The sequence below is a fragment of the Microtus ochrogaster genome, chromosome 1, assembly GCF_000317375.1.
Source record: "Microtus ochrogaster isolate Prairie Vole_2 chromosome 1, MicOch1.0, whole genome shotgun sequence".
Taxonomy (NCBI): Eukaryota; Metazoa; Chordata; class Mammalia; order Rodentia; family Cricetidae; genus Microtus; species Microtus ochrogaster.
This window is the reverse complement of record NC_022009.1, coordinates 8,601,198-8,626,763: the sequence shown is the minus strand read 5'-3', so window position 1 is coordinate 8,626,763 and position 25,566 is coordinate 8,601,198. Positions and strand designations below refer to the sequence as shown.

Below are 25,566 nucleotides of genomic sequence, written 5' to 3'. Positions count from 1 at the left end.
CAGAAGTTAGCATGGTGCCTGGAAATGCTTATAGCATGCTGTTGAACAGTCAATTAATTGAATAAATTCATTATTTAATGTGTTTAAAAGGGAAAGCTGCCATCCATTCTAGTTTCCTAAAATTCACTCACTTCCAGACGTTTTTAATTTATTCTTCTACTATTTCTGTCATATTCCACCCATTATCTCCTGTTGGTGAACGCTACCTTTCCCCCACAAATCCCTCTCCTTGTGTGTATGTATGTATGTATATGCACACATGTATGTCCCAGTGCATTTAGTTAGGGTTTCATGTATAGACATGGATGAAGGGTTATTTTCTCAGGCAACGGCAATTTGCCAGTGGAATTCTGGGATACTGGTGGGCCCAAGCTTGAGCAGGTCTTCTGTGAGTTCTGGGGTCCACTGCCAGCCCATGTTCAGAAGGGGACATTTGTCAGCACTCCCCCCTGCCTCTGCCTCTCACATTTTCTGCCTCCTCTTCTGCTGTGCAGGAGTGACACACAGGTCCCATTTTCAGAAGGTTTTTTTTTTTTTTTAAATGACCAAAAATTAATCTTAAATGTGAAGGGCTACTAGGAAACTGACTTTTAATTTTCTCATATGTTACCAGTTCTTTTTAGTGAGTTCGTGATGTGGGATGCCCCTCTATAGGCTGTGAATATGTTCTATTACCATTGGTTAATAAGGAAGCTGCTTTGGTCTACGGCAGGGCAGAATATAGCTAGGTGGGAAATCCAAGCAGAGAGAGGAGGAAAGAAGGCGGAGTCAGGGAGATGAAAGCAACCATCAGAGAAGCAAGATGTGAGATAATGCCACACCACATGGTAAAACGTAGAATAATAGAAATGGGTTAAAGTTGTAAGAGCTACTCAATGATAAGCTTAAGCTAATAGGCCAAACAGTTTGTAATTAATATTAGGTCTCTGAGTGGTTATTCGGGAACTGGCAGTTGGGAGGGAAACCTCCAGCCACAAGTTCCCAGCTGCCAGGTGACTGTGGAGACTGTGGTCACTGGCTTATCACAGAGCTCAGCTCTGTGAGATCAGCACTGCTGTCCGCTCAGGCGGATTTCCCTGCGTCTGCCACCAGGATGGATAATGCTAGAGCCTTTGGATCTCACTTGAGGAAAAGGAGCTCAAAAGTTTGTCTCTTTTTTTCTTTCTGAGACATAGTGTCTCTGTGTAGCCCTGGCTGTTCTGCAACTTGCTCTGTAGAGCAGACTGGTCTCAAACTCAAGAGATCTGCCAGCTTCTGCCTCTGAGTGCTAGGGTTAAAGTCATGTGACACCACCACCTGGCTCAAATGTTTTAAATATTGAAAAAAATAATCTTATTCTGTAATGTTTAGGTAAATGTAATAATTAAAAATACTTAAAAAACTAAACATTTAAATTTAAACTTCAAAGTTCAGGAATTATGTGTCCTTTCTTCTCTAGTCTAATGTATCTTTTTAAGGAAATGTAACAGTTATATTTATGTTCCAAGAACCTCTACTAAATTAGTTTGTTGTTCTAATATAATTTGAGAAATTAGCATCAAATAAAGCTCATTAATAAACACTAATAATTGATGTTGGTTATCTTTTGCAGCAGAGAGAAACTGTAATTTTCATTTATTCATAAACCCTTTTAGTTAATATGCTTTGCTAATTGACATCCATATGTATGAGAGCTATGTACAAATAGTATTATATTTATATTCTTTTTGCATTTATTAAAAACAACCTACATTAATTATTGATCATTTTCCTATAATAATACTTTTCAACTTTTTCAAAAATTAGTGGATATTTATTTGGATAAAAAATTCTGTTTTGCTAGCTGCAGAGACCCAGAGCCAACATTAGGCAAAGCTCCAGAATCCTGTGGAAGAGGGGCAGGAAGGATTATAGGAGCCAGAGTGCTTAAGGGCACCTTAAGAAAATGCACAGAAACAACTAAGCTGGGCTCACAGAGACTGACTGACAACTAGGAAGCCTGCATGGGACTGACCTAGGCACTCTGCACACGTGTGACAGTTGTGTAACTTGGTCTTCCTGTGGGACTCCTGACAGTGGGAGCGGGCTGTCTCTGCCCCCTTTTTGGGATCCTACTCCTCAAACTGGGTTACCTTGTCCAGCCTTAATAAGAGGGGAGGTGCCTAGACTCCCTGCAACTTGGTATGCAATGTTTTGCTGACATCCACGGGAGGCCTGCCCTTTTCTGAACAGAAAGAAACAGAGGAGGAGGGATGGGGCAGGGTTCAGACTGGGAGGAGAGAAGGGAAACTGTGGATGTAAAATAATAATAAATAGAAAATCATTTTTAAATGTTTATGTTTTGATTATATTTATGTCTGGTGCATACTAATAACTTTATTACTTTTAGTATAATTTCATGTATAATAGGTAAAGATTATTTAGAGTCAAAAAATGCAAATAGGAGGGAGGACTGTTTTACTCTAATGGCCATCTCTGTAAAAAGGAATATATCCTATAATTTTATTCATCTTGCTTTATAATATGAATATTATTCACTAGGATCTCAGTAAAATGCAATATAATTCTGAACATATTTGAAAATTATGTTTACTATTGAATAAATTTAATTACACACGTGGTATTCCAGTCCAAAAGAATGTTCCAGCCTCAGGCAGCCTCATGCAGTGTATAGCAAATAGAATGGCAGGTTTATTCAGTGTTCAGCTTAATGCATAATGCTGGCCCTTAGTTAAGTTCGGTTTCCTTTGCCAGGTTTCTGTCTCTGTGTTGGTATGTGCACGTGAGTGCAGGGGTCCCTGGAGGTCAGAACAGTGTCTGACTCCCTGCAGTGAGGGCTGTAGGCTGTTCTAAACTACCCAGCATGGGTGATGGGAACGGAACTGAGGTCCTCCTCAAGAGCAGTGTGTGCTCTTAGCAACCATCTCGCTAGCCCTCAAGGAAAGCCATTAGTATTGGTTCTTGGAACAAGGTCTCACTATGTAGTCCCAGCTGGCCAGGATCACTCCATAGATCAGGCTGGCCTGAACTCACAGGAAACCACCTCCGGCTGCTTTCTGGGTGCTGGGATTAAAGGTGTGCCCACTGGGCCCCAACCCTGAAGGAAGCTATTTTTAAAAGATAACAATTTTCTTTTTCTTGTGCGAGTGTGTTTATGATGCTGTTTCACAGTTAGCAAACTCTAGTAACTTCCCAATGCCATTTCCCTTAGAAATGTTCGTATGCTAGCCATTAGGTGCTAACACCTGAGGCAGACCTTATGACTGGTTTCCTTCCTTGGTTTCTCTTCAGAGTCTAAGATAAGCATTCTGGACAAAATATAAAGTCAATGATGCATCCACTGCTGGGCAAAGCTGACTGTGGTCCTGAGAGCCTATAACATTCTCTAATTCTAACAGAGGGGTTTAAGTTTGGAGAAGGATGATAGTGGGTAGGAAAAGGGTTGAGTTACGGACAATTAAGGGCATTTAAAAATGTGGATATCTACTATTTTATAAAGTCCTTAACGTATATGTATTAAAGGATCCAATTGGAGTCACCCTATGTGGAAGGATAATGATCCTCCTAGAAATCATAGGTTATCAAAAACCAAAAGCAGTGCCAGGTGTGAGATACTGCCTGTATAGCTTTTCGTCGAAATGGCACAGAGAACCCCAAAAGATACATGATATTGTTGTTGCTCTTGGTTACCTACTAGAACTTCATGGGAAGACCCTATTGCTGAATGTACCATACTTTGGTCACAGGAAACAGAGCAGTCAAGTTGGTATTGAACTGGAGATTCTTCTCAGACGGCTAGCTCTTCCGGTGCCTTATATGCTTTGCAGGCTGCTGTGGTAGAAAAGTTATCAGCTATCTTACCCAGCTGGGAACCCCGAGAACCACAGTCATAGCTGGCCTGGTAAGGTAGCCCAAGGGTACATAGCAGTGTGGACGTTATGGAGATAACCAACAGCTTTTTTTATTTTTAATTAAAACAAGTTTTTGATCGTAATATATCAATTTCTTCCTCCAAACCCTTCTATATAAGCTTGGTCTCTTTCAAATTCATGGCCTCTTTTTTCATTAACTGTTACACCCATGTGTGTATATTATATTTACAGAATACATAAATACAGTCTGCTCAGTTTCTACTTGTTACCTGTATGTCTACGTTTTCAGGCTGTATTGGAAAACCAACTGGTGTGCTCTCCCCATGGGAGGACCATTTCTCCTCCTCTCAGCATCTCTTCCTTAGCTGCCCGTAGTTATTTGTGTAGGGTTGAGGCCTCGTGCACTCACACACTGCACCGCCCCCATGTTAGCGTATCTCTTGGTATTGTTATCCTTGTTCAGCTCACGTGTAGGTAGTAATATTGGTAAGACACAATCTCACAGCAAATCTCTGTTCTTCTGACTCACAGTCTTTCCTTCCCAGGGGTCCCTGTGCCTCAACAGCTTTCTAATTGGACTTAAAGGCTATTCCATAGGGGTAAATTGTGTCTGGTACTGTAAACCTGGCCAAATGCCTGTGGTTCTGGAGGTTATAGGCCCTATTGCTGGTGTTTCGCTAAAGGGAGATGATATCAAATCACTTTCTAGATAGTTATCCTTGTACCCATAGACTAGCACAGCTCTCACCTCTCATCAGAGAGCATCTTCTGTGCAGCAGGCTTACCACTTGTCAAAGTGTAGAGAAAAAGTACTCTCAAGTACTCCTCCCTAAATGGGACATGTATGCCACCCCCCTGGGCTGGTGGTCCTGGGCATGAAAGCAGAAAAGAAAGCCACGAAGAGAAAGCCAGTCAGTAGTACTGCCCCTCTGGCCTCTGCATCAGCTCCTGCACAAGGTTCCTGCCCTGACTTTCCTGGATGACCGGTTACAAGCTGTAAAATGAAATCAACCCTTTCTTGCTCAGGTAGATTTTGGTCATGGTGTTTTAGCACAGCAATAGAAAACCTACTTAATACAATATACATAAATTGTCAAAAGATAGACAAAAATTTAAAAAAACAAATTCATTTTCTTCATAAGATTTTTTCCCCCGAACATTCAAATCACTTAAATAGTGATAATTCTGTTTTGGGTCTTATTTTTGTTGTGAAATAATAAAATTTCTTAGTAGACTGTCAAGTTTGTTTTCTTTCACTTAAAAAAACTAAGCAAGAAAATAGATTTAAAATAAGAAATTAAATAAAACCCATGTACAAACTTTAAAAAGCTGAATTCTACCACAAACACAAAATGTAGAAAATATAATTTTAAGATTACCTGAAATTCTTCAATAATACAACCCAAACCACTGAATTTTTCTTCTAAAAAACTTATGTATGTCTATGAGATGGTAGTCCATGTGTGTGTGGGTCCCTGACTTTATATTACCATTCTTCTGTTATTGTTATTTTATTTGAAAACCTCATCCAAGGGGACACTCTGCTCTGCCCTGGATTTACTATTGAGAACTACAGTTGGCTGCCTTAAAGGAATTCCCTAGTCGATTCTGCTGGATGTTCTGAGTGCCTGATCATCAGAGAGCGGGGTAACTGCCAGTAGCTCTAGACTTGACACACATTTGCTTACCACACATCAGGTATTGTTCTAAGAGTTCCATATATGTTAACTAACTTATAATGTACATGGATTCTCAGCAGAATCTGAAGGACAGAGAAGCTAAAGAAGTTGCCTAGGAGCATGTAGGCTTTTGAACCCGTTTGTTACTGAAGCTTTTAAGCTCGCGATAAGTTTGGAACATGCAGTATGCTCAGTATCTACGGTCTTAACTAGTTTATGTCAGCTTGGCACAAGCCAGAGTCACTTGGGAAGAGGGACTCTCCATGGAGCAAATGTTCCAGAAGACCGGAGGCAAACCTGTAGAAAATTTTCTTAACTAGTAATTGACATGGGAGGGTCCTGCCCACTGTGGGTGGTGAGAACCCTGGGTTAGTGGTACAGGACTCTATAAGGAAGCACGTCGAGCAAGGCATGATGGAAGAAGCCAGTAAGTAGTATTTCTCTATGCCCTCTGCATCAGTTCCTGCCCTGGCTTCTCTCAGTGATGGAGTGTTACATGGAAACTCTAAGTTGAAATAAACCCTTTTCTCCCCAAGTTGCTTTTGGTCATGGTGTTTCATCACAGCATGGAATCCTAACTAGGACACATACGTATGTTCATATATACAAACTAAGCATTTATTCACTGATATGTAGCCGTGCACATGTCACAGCCTGTCAGAGGAAAACCTCTAGTTGATTCTTCCCCACCATGTGGGTTCCGGGCATTGAACTCGGACCTCAGTCTTGGCAGCAAGTGCTTTTATCCACTGAACCATCTCGTTGGCCCTCAACCTACGTACATTTAGAAAGACCAATAGACTTAAAATACCTCTTATATGCTCAAATCTTCAAGAGAAACAGGTCTGGGAGTGACAGTGACAGCAACAGCTGGTGACTGAGAATATCTCAGGGAGTGCTCTAGAGACACCTTGAGAAGGTACTGAACCCAAGCCAATGTAGAAAGAGACTCCAGTGAAAGAGGCAGGAAAACCAGAGTTGGGCTAACCCACTCTGTCCAGGTCCCTTTGGGGACCCCATCTTTGGGGTCTGCCTTCAGAACAGACAGTCTGTAAGTATCCAGCGTTCTAATGTCTGGTTACTGATAAAGGGATGGTTTTCTGTCTTGCCTGGCAGATCAGAGGTATAACAAAGAAGCCAAGACATAAATACTTGCCTAACATGTATGAGGCACTGAGCTTGATTCCCAGCACCACAAAAATACTTATTTATTTATTTATTTACTTACTTACTTATTTATTTATTTATTTATTTATTTATTTACTTACTTACTTATTTATTTATTTATTTTTGAGACAGGGTCTCTCTATGCAGGCCTGACTTGGAAATCATGTAGATCAGGAAGACCTTGAACTCACAGAGGTCCACCTGCCCCTGCCTTCTTGGTTCTGGGATAAAATTTTATACCATCATGGCTAATCTCTTTTTTTTTTTAAGATTTACTTTTATTCTTTTTTGATTATGTGTCCGTGTGTGGGCATGTGCCGATGCCTAAGGAAGCCAGATGCACTGGATCCCCCAAGAGCCGGAAGAACAGATAGGTGTGAGCTACCCAACATGGGTGCTGGAACCGGAGCTTGGGTCCTCTGAAAGAGCAATATGCACCATTAGCCCCTGGCCCATCTTTCCAGTCCATTATTTTTTTTAAATAAAGGGAAACACAGACTTTGCAGGCAAACAAAAGCCGAGGGAGTGTTCATCCACTAGAGTGGATCTATAAGGAGTGCTAAAGAGGGCTCTGCAAACTGAAAAGAAAGGAAAGTAAACAGCAACCTCAGGCCAAGCACTCTTAAACACAGAGGTCAGGGGAGGGTGTGGGATCCCTGGAGCTGGAATTCTAGACAGCTGTGAGACATGTGGGTGCTGGGAACTAAACCCTGTCCTCTGCAAGAGTAACAAGTATTCTTAACTGCCCAGTGTTTCTCCAGCCCTGTTCAGGGTATTTTACCTAGCAATAGAAACTCACTAAGACACTTTGAAAACCCATCTAAAAATAAGGAAGAAATAAAAAGCTTTCCCAGAAAAACAGAAGCTGGAGGAATTCATCAACTCTCAGACAAGAGGGTCTCAAGTGAACACTTCAGTGGGAAAAAAAAGGATACGGCAGGGGAAAATAATAGCAACAGAAGGCATTAAACTCATGGCTGTACAAACATCATGGGCACAGCACTGTAATGCTGTAATTGTAGCGGGGCGAGAACTGCAATTCTTGAATGGGAACTTTTTAAAAAGTAGTAAAAACTACTGTAAGCATGTTTAAAGATGCATGGCATGATTAGGTTCAGACTGCAGCAATGCAGAGAAGAGCTAAAATTCAAAGCCTTTGTGTCTAACGGTAAGGTTTTTGTGTTCAAACTGTTATTTGATTAAAATACATAAGTAAAGCTATAGATATTCTACTTATGTTTTAAGGCAATTAATAAGGTAAGTAACTTAAACACAGGGGAAAAGACCAAAATAAAAAGATGCCAATAAAAGAAATCAACAAAATAGAGAGGGAAGAAAAGGAAAGACAGAAAAGAACTATTAGACTAACAAACACACACTAGCAATGGTTACTATTTTCCTATTGATAATTACTTTAAATATAAATGAATTAAATGACCAGGTTAAAAGATAGAAATTGGTCAAATGAACTTTGACAATATGACTAATTATATGCTGTGTAAAAAGACTTACCTGAAATAGACAGATTAAAAGCAAAATTATAAAAAAGAATAGTCCATGCATATCAGAACCACAGGAGAGCAGAGGCAGCAATGCCACCATCAGAAAAATCAGACTTTAATATACCAATAAAAGTCAGTACATGCCTGGAGAGCTGGCTCTGGAACTAAGGTCACTTGTCACTCAGAGAACCCAAACTGATTTCCCAGCATTTTCAAGGAGGCTCAACCATGTAACTCCAACTTCAGAGGATCTGACAACTTCTCCTGACCTTCGATGGCATTTGATAGACATGTATACATGCAGGCAAAACACTCATACACATAATAATAAAACAAATATTATAAGTCAATACACTTGATAGACAGAGTGATTATAACAAAATATGTGTCCAATAGTGAGTACTTTAACATGCAGAGCAAACACTGACATACCCAAGGGGAGAAATTTATGGCAAATATGGTAGTTAAGGAAACAATTGTTCTATATTCAATAATAAATAGAACACCCAGCAATGAGATCAATAGGAAAACAGAGGGCTTGAAGGTGATGGCCTAAGTGGACCTGGTGGACACAAATAGAACATTCAGCCCCATGTTAACAGCGCACACCTCTCAAGAGTCAGCAGACTTTCTCAATGGTCAGTCACAAAGGAAGTCGCAACATTGAAGAAATCTGATATCATATCAAGTGTCTCTGCCGACTGCAACAAAGCAAAACTGGATAGGACTATCATTTTTTCTCTTTTCCCCTTTGAGAGCCAGAAGTTAAAGTCTAGGACATTCAGAGAAAGCATGTGCAAGGGATATTAGACTGTGACCATGCATGTCCTAAGAAAGGCACAGGCTCAGGAACGTCCTGAGAGGACTACAAGTCTCAAGTTCATGTCTCAAGTTCATTTTTGTAACAGGCAGACTAGAATAACTTTAAAAAAAAAAAAGAAGAGAGACGGAAGGAAGGAAGGAAGGAAGGAAGGAAGGAAGGAAGGAAGGAAGGAAGGAAGACAAAGAAACAATAGTAACACCTCACTACCAGCTAAACCAACCCTGAGAAATGAAGAAATTCCAATTTACAGAATTACAGTATTGGGTTCATGTTTTTATGTTTTTTTTTTTTTCAAGATAGGGTTTTCCTGTGTAACAGTCCTGACTGTCCTGGAACTTGCTTTGTAGACCAGGCTGACCTAAAACTCAGAGATCCACCTGCCTCTGTCCCACCGCCACCCTCCAATGCTGGGATTAAAGGCATGCACCATCATTGCTGGGCTCTGTATCTAGTTTTTAACAACAACAAAAACCAACCCCACAAGAGGCACAAAGAAACAGGTTACTGACCGACTGAGAAGATAGAAAGGTGAAGTGGATGAAAATATTTGGTGGCTCATCTAATGACAAAGGCTCTGAAACATCTGGTTTCAAGTTTCTCAAAGCATTAGAGAAAGTCATGGAGACCATGTGTTGACAAATGGCAGTGTTTGTAGTAAAGAGACAGGAAAGCCTATTTTAAAAAAGGAAATTCTGGAATACGAGAGTATAAACATTGGAATTCAAATTCCACCATCAGGATTCCACAGCAAGGCTGCGCAGGCAGGAGAGTCAGTAAGCTTTAAGATGTGAGAGCACAAGCCTAGCGGACGGTGCTTATGCAGTCAGATGCTCTGGAGGTTAAGACTGGAGGATCTCTTGAGCTCAGGAACTCAAGGCCTCCTTGAGCAACATAAGCAATAAAGGCAAAACAAACAAACGGAACCCATAGAGAGCACAGAGAGAATTCCGAAACCCATGGAAGGCCTGGATTGGAAAGTTCAAGCCATGTCAACAGAGCAGCACGTGTACGGTAGGCCTGAAGAGACAGACAAGACGGATTGTTTGAATGGAACAACTGAAAAAGTCCCCAAATAATAAAAGACATGAAACTAAAGAGATTTTGGGATAAACCCAAATACATCCATACCAAGACACACAAAAGTCAAGAAGCAGCTCGAGAGCAGGGGGAGCTCCTTGCATATAAGAGTCCCAAGTAAAGACATTGGCAGGTTCTCATCTGAAATATCAGCTTCCTACAGGCAAGTGTAAATCTAGTCAAAGAACTGTAAAAAAAAAAAAATACCTGTTAACCAAAAAGCTTATAAGCAGTGAAATTTTCCCTTAAGAATAAGTGAGAGATTTAAATGTTCCCAGGCAAACAAAAGCCGAAGGGACTGTTCTGAGCTCCAGGGAGTCCTGGGGGTATGGTGTAGCAGGACACTAGACAGCAACTTGAAGTTATATGCAGAGAAGCCACCTCAGCAAAAGGAATACATGGAAACTTACAAAAGCTACTATTATTGTCAGAGTGGCTGCCGTGGTGCTTTTTGTTTTCAACACTGAGACTAATACATTTTATAAAAAACAAACATTGGCTTAAAAGCTAATGCTCCTGTAAGTGGTTTGTAGCTCTACCTTTGCTTTCTATGTCATCTAAAAGACTTAATACTTTTCAAAGTATTACTAGTGTGCATTTTGAGGCACACGATATATAAACACACCATTTTGTGACATCAGCTGAAAAGGGAAGAGATGGAGTTGTTAAAGACAGAGCTAAGTTTACAGATGGCTGAATCAAGCTGGTAAAAGTTAAATTCGGATGTTAGGCCTTTGTATTCAAATGTGAAGTCCTAAAGAAAGCAGCTATACACTCGCTCATTCACCCATTAAAAGGGAATGGAAAAGTTTCACTGCAAGTTATCAGCTAGACCCTGAAGAGCACAGAAACCAGGAAAGGAAGGACAAGAACCATAGGGCACAGAGGAGACACACAACAAAATGACACAAGTCCCTCCTTGTTGCTCACCACTTTGAACTTTCTAACCCAAAGACAGAGATTGGAAGATATTTTTGTTTTGTTTTTCAAGACTGGGTTTCTCTGTGAAACCGCTCTGTCTGTTCTGGAATTCACTTTGTAGACCAGGCTGGTCTCAAAATCACAGAGATCTGTCTGCCTCTGTCTCTGCCTCCTGAGTACTGAAATTGAAGGCATGTGCCATCACTGGCCGGCAAAGAGATTTTTAAAATATGATTCACCTACACACTGTTAGAAGAGATTCAAGTTAGATCTAAAAGATAGAAACAGATATTCCACACAGAAAACCAAAGACAGCAGAAGTGGCCTAGGTAATATTGAACAAAATCTATTTTACATAAAACATTGGAATAAACACACACACACACACACACACACATATCAGTAAAAAGTTCAATACAGCATAAAGACAGAGTAATTGTAAACATTTCCATACTACTCCTCAAAATACGCGGGACAAACTGGACAGAACCAAAGGAGAAATGACAGAATTTTATAATAATGAAAGGCTGCGGCACGACACACTTAGTGATAAATAAAACAACAAAACCAAACGATGACTAAAGAAACAGAGGACTAAGGGGCTGTCTCAGTTCGGGTTTCTATTGCTGTGACGAAACACCACGACCAAAAGGCAGGTTGGGGAGGAAAGGGTTTATTTGGTTTACACTTTCACATTGCTGTTCATCACTGAAGGAAGTCAGAACAGCAACTCAAACAGGGCAGGACCCCAGCAGCAGGAACTGATGCAGAGGTCATGGAGATAAGCTGCTTACTGGCTTGCTTCCCATGGCTTGATCAACCCACCTTTTTATAGAACCCAGAACCAACAGCCCAGGGATGGTATTACCTAGCATGGACTGGATCCTCCCCTGTTGATCACTAAATGAGAAAATGCCTTACAGCTGGATCTCACAAGGGCATTTCCTCAACTACTGAGGCTCCTTCCTCTGATGACTCTAACTTGTGTCTAGTTGACATGCAAAACCAGCCAGTACATAGACAAAGAGAAGGTTCAGTGGGGAAGTGCTGGCCACGTGAAAGTGAGGACCTGTGCTCAAGCCCCATCAGCACATAAAGAGCCAGGCATGGAGGCTGGACTTCCAATCCCAGTGCTGGGGGACAAGTGCTGGGGCTCGCTAGACAGCCAACTTAGCCTTCATTGTTGAGCTCCAGGTCCCAGGGAAAGATATTGTCTTATAAAAAATAAAACTACAACAAACAAAGGTGCACGGCTCATGAGGTTAACCTCTGGGCTCCACATGCATGCAAATGAACGTGCACCTGTTTATCCATTTGGAACTGCACACACACAAACATACATGCACTCTCATACACAAATACATGGAGGGTTTAACACAATAAACTCACAGACATATACAAATGTTCTATCTAGTTAAAACAGTATATATAGTCTTTTTCAAGTATACATGGGATACTTTTCAGAATAAAGCAGATTTTAACCCACAAATGAAGCCTTGAAAATACAGATATCATCCAAAGTTTTTTTTCTCTTACTAGTAGATAAAAATAGAAATCAATTCCTAGAAAAGTTAAGTACTCTTTAAAAATGGATGAAAAAATAAACCACCAATACAAATTTAAAATACCTATAGAAAATGAAAATAAAAACACCACAGCAAAAGTTAGGGACCAGAGAAGACAGTGCAAAAGCAAGAAAAGATAACTACAAGTGCTTACACTAAGAAAGATGAGGGCTGGAGAGATAACTCAGTGGCTAAGAGCTACTCTACTAGAGGACCAGAGCTCAGCTACCAGCATCCATATGGCAGCTTCACAACTGTCTGTAATTCCAGGCCCAGAGGATCATACACCATCTTCTGACTGCTAAAGGACCAGACAGAGATATGATGCACAGACATCTATGCAGTTAAAACATCCATACACACGAAATAATGAAAAATGTCACCTTGATTGTATATGTAAGATACTAGAAAAAGAAGCTATTAAAAAACCCAAAGCTAGCCTAAGGAAGGAAATAATAAAGATTGGAGTGGGAGCACATGAAGTAGGAAAAAGATAGGCAATAGGCAAGAGTAAATTATACCGAAAGGAAGTTCAAATTGACATTTAGCTATGTATACTGAGGAAAAAAAAGAGAGAGGGCTCCATGGCTAAGATCCAAAATGAAAATGAGGTTTTGCTGTTAAACATTAGAGGACTGATTATAATACAATAAAATGATTATAAGACAATCAAAGGATCATGAAGCTGTGTTATAAACAATTTTATGCTAACAAATTGCATAACCTAAAAGAATTGTACAACTCCTAGAAGCATAGAACTAATGGGCATTAAATGATAAAGAGATGGACAATCTGAACCAACTGGAAATGGTAAGAAGAATGAATCGGCAGTCAGTTTCCCAACAAATTACAGTCCTAGGCTTACCGGCCTCACTGCTGAATTATATGGAACATTTAAAGAAAGAGGAACCAAATATTTTTTCAAATTTGATCAAGCAATGAAAGAGAATAACCCCTTACCTAGACACCAAAGCCAGACCCCCCCAAAAAACAAAAAAACCAAACCTATTGACCAATATCTGCTATAAGCATTAATGTAAAAACAGTAACAAATTACTATCAAACCAAAACAATATATTAAAATAGACTATACCATGACCAAGTGGGATTTGTTCCTAGAATACAAAGATGATTCAACATATGATTAAAAAAAAATCAATCAACAGAGCATTTCACATTAACAGAATGAAGCACAAAAACTACAAGATCCTCTTAATTCATGTGAAAAAGTATTTGATAAATTTTAACACTCCTTCATGATTGAAAGAGACTGAACAAACTAGGAATAGAATCAACTTCAACATACTACAAGGTACCATGAAAAGCCCACTAGGAACACCACACTTAACAGTGACAAACTGGCAGCATTTCCTCCTAGGCCAAATACAAAGTAGAAATGTCTGTTTTCACCACTTCTATTACAGACAGTGCCAGAAGTGCCAGTAAAAGCAAAATAATAAATAAAGGCATCCAAATTGAAAGAAAGATAAGATTATCTCAGTTTATATACGATACACTCTTGTAGGTAGAACGCCTTAAACAAGAGCATGTGTGCATGAGTGTGTTTGCACAGCACACATGTACACACATATGCACACATCCACTAAGGGCTCTTAAATGAACCCAGTGAAGTCGAGTAACAGACAAGAAGCAAAGGTCAGCTGTATTCCCCTATATTGCCAAGGAACATTCCCAAAGGCAACTACAAAGATAATTTCACTTCTAATAGCAACAAAAAAGAAAATGCTTAAGGATAAACCCAATCTAAAAGGGTCCACAGATGTGTATACTGGAAACTGCAAAACGTTGCTGAAAGAAATCAAAGAAGACATAAGGAGATGGAACCAATTCCACTCTGTGAACCGAAAGGCTGAACACTAAGATGCCAATACTATCCAAAGCGATGTACAGACCCAGTGGACCCCTATGAAGTCTCAGTGGGAATTTTGTACATAGATAGAAAAACATAGCATAGAATTCCAAAATGCACTCGAGTGGAGAGAGTCAAAACAATCTTGAAAGAGAACAAAGTGCGAAGATTCCCACAACCTGATTTCAAAATTTGCTACAAGACTCAAGTGGCTGAGTCATAAGAGCCAAGAGGTAGGAAACTCCACCAGCAAAGGAATCAATCACCCACAAAAGGTGATGCGTACACATAGAAGTATTATTTGGGGCTCAAATGGGAGTAAATTGTGGCAAATTTCCTCAAGGACATTAAGCTAAGTGAAATAACCTTTCTAGTCCCAAAAAGACAAAAATTGCATTCCACTTACAAAGGAACTTAAAGTAGACAAAATTTACAGAGACAGAAAATGGAACTGCTACTGGCCAGAGGCTTGAGAAAGATAATGGAGCGTTGTTTCATGGGGGTAGAACTTCAGCTGTAGTGTAAAGAGAAGGTCATACAGTACCACAAAGGACTTTAGCTCAGATGGAAATATTCCTGGGAAATATTTTCCAAGAACCCTGGATATATGCCTGAAACTCATTTTCCCCCTGCACATACATCAAGATATAACTAATTCATAAAGTAGGCACATAAAGAGATTAACAGTAGCAGTAACGAAATGGAAGAATTGTAACTATGTATTATAAAACTAAGTGGCTGCCAGTACTCTCTCCCTAAGGAGATGAAGGAGCTAAGACAGTGAGCCTAGAGTGGACATGCTGGAGATGAATGATTCATCCCTCGTGAGGTGGAACCAAGTGATAATGACACTCCAAGATGCTCAGAGCAGGACACTGTCATTTAAGACTCACTGACTGTTTATTTGTGGAATTTACACTTAATATTTCAGCTATGGTTGACTGCAGTTAACTGAAAACATAAAAAATGAAACCCACGGATAAGAGGGGACTAAAGTGATTAGGATAGTAATTTTACTATGTGTATTTACTATGTGTATGTAGTAAAAAAATATTTTTACTACAATAAAACATTGTTGGAAGGGGCTAAAGTTTTGTTTAAGTAATTGTATTGTCTATTGAAAACATTCTTTAATGCAATCATAATAACATTAGAAATGTAGTATAAGAACACTAATGTTGAATCTATATTTTAAAATTAAACACAAAATAAAAAGTAGTGGCACAGTGTTTGCCAAGTATGAATGATTACATAAAATAAACACAGTATAGCATGATCACATAGAGTAATTTATTGTCAACACTTTTCATTTTGATCTTCCTACATATGTGGGTACAGACATGGTTGAGAGTGAGTTATGCATAAGCATGTATGCCTTTTAATTGTTTTAGATAATAGAGTGCAACGGTTCTATGAGAACATTAAGCATGCCTTACAAAAAGATAATGTTCGAGAAGGAACTGTTGAGCTGCAGACCACGTGGCTGTGAGTCAGAGGCTATTAGGACAAGGCTTGTCCACCAGGAATACAGATTTGATTACATGTGACTCGTGTCAGCTCTGGAGAAATCAAGAGCAAAATGCAAAGGGAGGCGACAGAAGGCTTTCTAAATGAGCTGCTGAGCCTCTGAGGCAGGTCACATGGCGACAACTGAAACTCAAAGGGAAAGCATGTCAGCTTTACTGCCTTTCAGTTATACATCAGTCGTTCATTCATTCCCTCTAAAGGTCAGACAGTTTACAGCGAGTGGTGGCACATGCCTGAAAGCCCTCAGGAAGCAGAGGCAGAAGGATTACAAGTTCGAGGCACCTCAGAATACATAGAGAGACTGTTTAAAAACTAGTTGGACTTGGGAATAATAAAAGTCAATAATAAAAGTGACTGGGCATGGAGGTGTGCATGTGCAATGCCAGCAGGGACGAACACGTATGACAATGCTCCTGTGCATGTGCAATGCCAGCACTGGAGAGCTGCAGCAAGGCTCAGTGGCCAGCAAGCCTGGCCTCCTTGGTCAACTCCAGGGTAGCAAGAGTCCCTGCCTAAAAAAGAATGAAGGAAAGGATGTGTGTGTGAACCAACCTGGAGAACAACACCTGAGGTTCTGAGATTCTCCTCGGGCTTCCATATGCACATGCACATATGTTCACATGTATATACAATCATACTTTTAGCACCTGAAATCTTAATACCTATTCAACTGAAGTGAATTAAAATAAACAATCTTTATATTTCCAGCCATCGAAAGGATTAGCAACCCTGAGTGGACAGGGTAGTGAAGGCTCACTGCTTTTAGCATTCCACGCTATTCCGCCAAGAGCATTTATATCTCATTTCCTGAGTCGACCAAAGTGCACTGATGCTACTATATACAAACAGATCTTATTCCCAAGCTTTAAAGTCAATATAGTTTACACTGCTTGAAACCTAGTAGGATACTGAGGAAAAATTCAATTAAATAGTGAATTACTGAATCAAATGCTCAACTACTAAGCAAAGTGGTCTCAGAATCGTTAGTGGCCATATGGTTTGGGGACTCCAAAGAGAGTTCATCCAATTTAAGTAAACAAACTTCAGTGTAAGCATTTCAAATTCCTGCCTAAATTTAAAGGAAGCTAATTGTTTGAGAGCATTCTCTAATTTGAATAATTGAATAATTGTTGATGAACTGCTACATGGTGCTGGAAATGGAGCCTAGATCCTCTGGAAGAGCAGTCAGTGCTCTGAGCTACTAAGTCATCTCTCTAGCCCTTAAACATACTTTTATATGAAAATAAGAATACAAAAATTTGGTAAAGTAGTAATTAAATAGAGAGAGAGAGAGAGAGAGAGAAAGAGAGAGAGAGAGAGATAGGTATAGCTAAAGTCGTACCAAGAAGAAAATCTACAGCACAATGTAGTAGAGAATACATCAACAATTCAATTATTAGAATTAGAGAATGCTCTCAAACAACTAGCTTCCTGTAAAAATTTTAAGACAGACAGATCTGTAAAAATTTTAAGACAGACAGATCTCTGGCAGTTCCAGGAGAGCCTGGTCTCCATAATAAGTTCTAAGTCGGCCAAGATTGTCTAGTGAGACCCTCTTTCAAAACAAAAATTATAAGAAACTAAAGCAAGAGAGAAAAATAAACCTAAAACAAAGAAAGAGAAGGTAGGAAATGAGGAGTATAAATTTATGGAATTAAAAACAGAAAATAGATAAAACCAATTAAATCAGAATCTAAATTTTCATGGGGTAACAATAACAAACTTGTAAAGAAAAAAAAATCAATGTCAGTTGGGCTTGGAAGTTAGAGGCAGGTGGACCTCTGTGAGTTCAAGACCAGTCCGGTTCACATAGCAAGTTACAGGACAGTAGGACTGCATAGATAGCAACTTGTCATCACTTATAATAAAAGAATTTTAAAGAGGGGGATTGGATTGATACAGAAAAAGAAAATTCAAAGTCATTCAAAATAAAAAGTCTCGGAAAACTGCGTCTTGAGCTCAATGCAACCCAGGCTGGCCTGGAGCATGTGACCTTGCTGCTTTGGCTTTCAAGCACTACATGCATCACCACATCTGGTCAAACGGCATCGAAAACAATTTAAAACTGATAATACTAGGTGCTGTCAAGGCTGGAATGCTCACACAGTGCTGGCAGGAACACATGATACGATCACTTTAGAGGACACCCCTGGGCACTTAAGGATGTGAAATAAACACTCATTGCTCAGAAGGCTTACATCCCTGTAACTTCCATATACAACCCTAGAGGTGATTGGGAATGCGGGTTCTCATCAGATTAGACAGACCTTCTCTACCATGTGATGGCATAGCTAAAATGAATCATACATAACTAGAGGGCCAACCTCCATCAGACACCAAATCTCCCCATGTGTTGGATGTGGTCTTTCCAAAACTATGAGAAACAAGTATCTGTTTATAAGCTTCCCAGCTGATGAGCTTCTAGAGATAAGTATCTCTTCCTATGTTGCCCAGTTGGTGGTCAGCTTCTAGCACACACATACACTAAGCTATAAATAGAAATCCTGAACAAGGTATTTATAGGAGCTTTATTTATAATAATCAGAAATTACAAAGGTGGTTAAAGTGACCCCTCTCTCCTATCAACAGGCTGACAGATAAGCTATGTTATAAACATACAGTGGACTATATCTAGCAATAAAAATGAACTATTACTATGCAGTGCATTTTGCTATGTGAAAGGAGCCAGATTCCAAAGAATGTGTATTCTATATTTCTATTATATGGCATTCTGAAAAAGATAAAACTAAATAAACAAAAAACAGATCTGTGGATTCCAGGCATTGGAAGTAGAAAGAGGAGCTGACTAAAAGGGACTAGGGGAGTGACCTTCACAGGAGCAGGTACAAGGGAGCAACTGCCCAGGGAGCAGGCCCAAGCCAGAGACCTCTGTGGGACCAGGCCTGAGCCAGCAACCTCTGCTGGAGCAGGTCTGAGCCAGTGACCTCAGCAGGAGCAGGTATAAGGGAGCAACTGCCCAGGGAGCAGGCCCAAGCCAAAGTCCTCTGTGGGACAGGGCCCAAGCCGGGGACATCTGTGGGAACAGGCCTGAGCCAGCAACCTCTGCCAGAGCAAGCCTGAGCCAGTGAACTCCAAGAGAGCAGGCCCCAGCCAGTGACCTCCAACAGAGCAGTCCCCAGCCAATGATCTCCACTGGAGCAGGCCTGAGCTAGTGATCTCTGCCAGAGCAGGCCCAAGGCTAAGAATATTTGCTATGCAAGTTTGGGGACAGATGTAAGATCAAATCCCCATGTAAAAAGCTAGGTGTGGCTGCATGTGCCCTGTAATTCTAACATTTCAGGGAGAAGACAAAGAGGATCCTGGGAGCTCAGTGGCCATCCATCCAGACTAGCCAAGAGCTCTAGGTTCAGACCCTGTCCCAAGACAATTCAGTAGAGAGAGATGAGGATCACTAGCTCAGGCCTGCTCCAGTGGAGATCATTGGCTGGGGACTGCTCTGTTGGAGGTCACTGGCTGGGGCCTGCTCTCTTGGAGTTCACACATGCATGGGCATATGACCTGAACACTCATTTATGTATCATTATAAATACATAATAATTTTAATTTTATTATTTAATTTAAAATTAATAATTTTAATGCATTTAAATTTACATTATAAATACTCATTATGTACAGATGCCATCAACTCAGAGCTGTAGGTACAGTTTAGAGACTACATGAGCAAGATTCTGGACCCAATCCCTGAAGGGTTGATGATATGAAGGCCTCAGATGGAATGAAAAATTCCAGACAGAAAAGTTGACTGATAAGACTTGTGTAAGCTTCTGACAAGAAGATCAACATACCAATCCCCACTGGTATCTACCACTTCAAGACTGGAGGGAAAGTGACCTGCAAATAGAATCTTCCATCACTTTTCCCTTTCTGTACAACCCCAAACCCCGATACTACATGAACACAGTCTTTAGGCCATTCAGCTACTGGAGATGCCTGTCTGCTTTCTATTATTTCCATGTTGCCTCCATCAGTAGTGATCTAACAACAATCCCCAGTGCTCAATTTATTAGCTAATTAACTAATATGTATGCTTAGTGGCATCAACTTACTTTGGAACATTTTATAATTTACATACCTTTACAATCCTAATTAAAACCCACTTCTTCAATGAATCATTCCAGTCCATGCCTTAATTTTTTTTTTAAAGAAACCAGTGTCTTCTACAATATATCAGTATAGTCTATGAAAACAAAAGATAATTGTGTAGAATATTATTTGAAGACGTGTTACATTCTTTTATGTTGTGGAACATTTGTTTAATGATGCAAAGATGTGTTGCATCCTTTTGTGTTGCATTTGCTTAACTCTGTGGAGCTGTTTTAATTTACCTGCCTGAAACACCTGCTTGATCTAATAAAGAGTTGAATGGCCAATAGCAAGGCAGGGCTGGCAGGCAGAGAGAATAAATAGGAGGAGAACTCTGGGAGGAAAAGAAGAAAGAGCAAGGGATGGAGGGGCAAGAAAAGAAGGGCTCAGCAACACGGCCAGCCATGGACCAAGAATGAAAGTAAGACAGACAGAAGTAAGATAAAAGGCAAAAGGTAGATGGAATAATTTATGATAAGAAAAACTGGCTAGAAACAAGCTAAGGCTGTGCTTTTAAAGTAGTAAGACTCCAAATGTATTTATTTGGACGCTGCGTAGTAGAACTCCCCCCCCCAAAAAAAAGTCGAAAGAGCCAAAGAGTGAAAAAAAAACTAACAACAGATAACTATTTCATTGTAGAGTTTTTTGTTCCTGCATTTTCTTTTTCAACCATGTTTTTTAGTTCAAAATTAAATTATTTGTATGCTCTCAAGATGACATGAGCACTTAGATATTTTTAAAATACCATTTTTGTCTTGCTTCATTTATTGACTTAAAATAAATTGAACCATACCAGTATGGTACATATTATTAAAATAAAAACAAACTATTAAATTGTGATTCAAGGCTAAGACGAGTTTTGAGTCTCTTTTAAAACAACCCAATCCCAGTTCTTTTTTTCTTTCTCATACAGTCAATATCTTTATCATATCAAATCTATGTCATGTCATAGAAAAGGTATCTGATACAAAAACCAAAACCCTGGATTTTTAAAGTATATATGAATTATACAAATGAATCTCACTATGACATTTTCATCGGTGGATATAGTTAGTGTATTTTGATCATAGTCATACACACACCAATTATCTTGTCTTGAAAAACTCTAACTTTTAAAAAGTACTTTTTTTAAAAAAAGATTTTCATTCATGTCATTTAGTTTCATATTTATTCAGAGAATGTCACATAACTGTAAAACTCTACATTTTAAACTATAATTCCTTTTCATATTTTAATCAGTTATTGAAGGTTTAGATATTAAGAAAGTTTATAGTCTGGATAAAGGCACAGAGGTTAAGAGCACTGGCTGCTTTTCCAGAGGACCTGGGTTCAATTCCCAGCACCCAGATGGTGGCTCACAACCATCTATAACTCCAGTCTCAGGGAAATTTGACACCCTCTTCTGATCTTTGCAGGCACCAGACATAGTGCACATAGTGACACATAGGGCAGCAAACATTCATAAAAAATAAATAAGTAGATATTTTAAAACATATAACCTAAAATGTTCTTAAATTCTATCAGTTAAATCAGCCTCCTGAAGTCTTTAGAAAGACTTAATTCAATAAACTGTGAATGTTTTGGATATTCTGAAGAAGCTAGACAGACCTTCACTCAAATTTTGTTTTGCATGTTGAGAATGATGATTCTACACACAAACCCAAAATACATTAAGAAATAATTTTCTGCTCATATAGCAGATTTCTGGAGGGAATTCCAGAAATGACTTTAGAGATCATTTGAGTTTTAAACAATGACTAAGGATGAGGGTTCCAATAAAGGCTTTGAACTTCCTGTTGGCAGCAAAGAGAAACCAAGAGGATTTTCTCTGAAGTTTGATCAGATGTAGGGGAAAAATTGAAGATTTAAAAATCTGTCAGCAATTACACATTAAAATGCGGAGCCATACTCTTTATTACTTGATAACTGAATCTAAAAAGCACATAAAGATATTGAGTAAAGTATATAATTTCACCAAATTTTAAATATCTTAATTCAAGCTATATCTAATTGACAAATATGGAATATAAAATATAAACATGAAAGCCCTGTCTCAAACCCCCCAAAACCAAAAAACTACAAACATGAAACAAAATATAAAATATAAAAACTAAAAATGTTAATATAAATGTTCCTTGTTGAAGATGGAAAACAAAAAATTTTTTATTAGTCAAAAAAGCTTTAACCAAAGCCAAGCAGAGATAGAGCAATACAATTTTCAGATATTAGTCTTTCTTTCACATTTTAGTAACATAATTAGCAAAAGTATAATTTTACTGTTGTTGCATTTAAAATAAAATAACATAAACTTTTATTGTCATTGACATGAATTTTTGAAAATTACTATCAGAATTTTGTATCCTGCAATAATGAAGCATAAATAAAACCCAGTGATTCCAAGACTTTTAATTGCTAAAGTATGAATTCTGCACAGTTATCATTAAAAGGTCTTCTGAACATTTGAAAATATCCTTGTTACTATCAAAATAACTAAAATATTACCAAACTAAAACTCAAATTCCAGGGAGAAATGGACTTAATATTATATAAAATTAATGGAAAAATATTGATAGAAGGACCGTCTGAAAGGGTTTACAAAGTCAAAATCAAATTAAATAATGATTAGCTTATGCCACAGTAAAAATAAAACATTCAATACTTAAATAACCTCATTTTTTGATTCTATTCAAAAGAAAATGGAAAACTAAAGTCATCTTTTCCAGTTCCAAATGTATGAGTTGAAGAGTTTGAGGGAAAAGAAAACGTGAAGGTATCGTCTCCTTCTGATTTCCCAAATAAGTTTCCTAAAGAATATAAATATTAAAATATCATTGTATTCATGTTATATAAAACAATCTACTAGACTACAGAGTACTGCACACAATAAATAGATGAACATTGAATCACTTATATATTTAGCATATATTTAAATGTATTCTTCATATACATAAGGCATTGTTTGTGGTACTATGGAAAGGTACATTCTAACTTAAGCCCTACTTACAAATAATCTGAACTCAAGTATGTAAAGAACTTGTATAAATAGCAGGAAGTAGGGTAAGCCATCTCAAAGAGAATAGTACATAGGCCCCAAAACAGCCGTGCATAGGAAACAATAGGGTAACATAAATCCATTCAACTTAGAAGGACACTGAAAACAATAACAAAGATATAGTAAACAAGAATTAATGAAGATGAGTTTGCAAAGACTACTGAATGTCTCACTAATGTAGACTTAGATAACAGGAAACCATTAAAATATTTTCGAGCACAGATATAATATGACTTAAACTGCTTTATAAGGTTACTTTGAAAAACATGTACAGAATCAGTAGAAAGGAGCAATTATAAGTAGTGATAGCTAAAAGGGGAAAATATATTTTTCAGCTATTATTTATTGAGTAATTATAAAATATGCTGATAGCAGCATCCAAAACCTTTGACAAATCTGTTTAGAGTTTTCCAGTTTTGAAAGAAAATTTATAAATCAACTTCATGTGTACATTTGCTTTATGTCAATTTTCATTCATTACTCATTTAAAATAGAAAGCAAAAATATTTTTCAGTATCTTCAATATCAACTATTACTAAATAATTTAAAATCTACAGCAATACAGCGGCTTAATTGAAATAAGTGGCATAAAACAACCAATGTCAAATGAACTCAGGATGAACAGATTAGCAGATATTTGTGTTCCTCCACTTCCCTTTTTATTTTATTTTTTACTAACTTCATTTCATAACCATAAGAATTTAACAGACAAGAATATACAAGCTCAGAAAGAAACACAGCCTTGAATTTCTTTTTGCATAAATGAGTTATATTTTCTTTTTAATTTAAGAAGTTCCTATGAAGTCTTTGTAAAATTCCTAAGCATTCTATAAATAAGTTTATCACTGTGTAAGGCAGCATTTTAGGTGCTCTGAGAAATTCAAAGGTAAATATAAAACAAGTCCTTGCCTTCCAAGTTCCAAAGGATACTTTATATGTAATAAATACTTAAAGATATTATGTAGAATATAAACATGATTTTAAAAAGAAGAGGTTCAGAAGAGTAAAGGAGAGTTTTTTTGTTTTGTTTTGTTTTTTGTGGTGGGTTGGAAGGTAGAAGGTGGAATAAAGCTTTTATGGAGGAGAAGGTAGTCTTTAAAGATGGAAGCTGGAGGTTGTAAAAAAAGCAGGAAAAAGTGTCTAGGCATACATATGCTTAGTCATATGTCATATGACTCTTCAGTCTGATGAAAGCAAAAGTAATTTGTGTTTAAAAAGAGCTTCAATGTTATATTGAATTTAAAAATTAGAAAAATAGGAAGACAATATATAAATGACAGTCAATGAGAGCCACTTAAGAATTTAACTATGGCAGAGGACAGAGTCAACATTATGCACAAAGAAGATGAAACTGATCTAGAGGTAAGCCTTGTCTCTAATGTCTAGCTCTGCACTCTGATCTCCAGGTAAGCTTTATTTGTTAAAACACAAACAAATTATCATTACAGGTTTAGTTTCCTTCCTAGTAGTATGATCAATAATAAGGGTTAACTCAAGCCACAGCTGAGTTAGGCCCACATGGAAGGATGACTTAGGAGTTTTACTTCTCTTAATACCATTTTCTTAGAAAATACAGGATCAGGGCAAATGTAGAATGTTGTGCCAGCCAACTGTGCTGTGAAAAAATATACCTGAATTAGAGAAGTTTTGAATTAGCATACAGGCCTTGAGCCTCATGACTAGAATGGGATAAATGACTGACAGAAAAATAATAGTGTAACTTTTGTGGGTCAAGATCACCTGCACGCACCATGTGTCTTGTTTATGGCAGCATGACATGTTCCATGTGGATGAGGTAGCAAAAGAAATCTTATTACTTGGGTAGCTGATGGGCTTTCAATGAGACAAAACACACTATATGTGCTTGTTATTTATTATTTTGCATCCTTCTACAAAGTAAATATATTAAAAATTATAATATGAATCTGACTACCACTTCAAGTCTACAAACTATTTAGTGCACTAATATAGTATACATTGATTTATTTGTCTGTCTTCTGTCACTCCCAACAGAACATAAGCCCTATGAAGATTTTGATTCTTGCCTACTGTTCTTTGATCAAAGCCAAAAGTAGTACCTGATAACTAGATACACACAGTTGTATCCAGCTTGTATGTGTGTTAAATACACACATATACAAAGATGATTAATCAAATAATATATGAAGAAAGTATTTCAATAAAAAATATGCACCAGAGAGATAGGAGAAGATAATTTTTTTCCCAAAAAGATGGGAATAGTTAATGGTAAATTATTAAAAAGTATTAAATATGATAACAAAAGTGAGATACCCATGTTTGATATCCAGTTTGATATACTAACTTCTCAATAATACAGGAGGAAACAAGTTTGACAAGTTGTGGAAGTTGCTGAAGTGCTCAAAGAATGAAGAAGGAAGAGGGACAAAGGGCAGGAGGACAGGAAAGA

At 38.2% G+C, this 25,566-nt stretch overlaps 1 protein-coding gene across 1 annotated transcript in view; it reads right to left on the bottom strand.

The window, feature by feature from the left end:
• Positions 1–22,476: 22,476 nt before the first annotated feature.
• C1H14orf39 (chromosome 1 C14orf39 homolog) overlaps positions 22,477–25,566 on the bottom strand; it is a 42,390-nt gene continuing 39,300 nt past the window's right edge. The window contains exon 19 of the mRNA XM_013354246.1: positions 22,477–22,890. Within this exon, the coding sequence (XP_013209700.1) occupies positions 22,769–22,890 (122 nt within the window). The 3' untranslated portion in view covers positions 22,477–22,768. The remainder of the gene's footprint in view (positions 22,891–25,566) is intronic.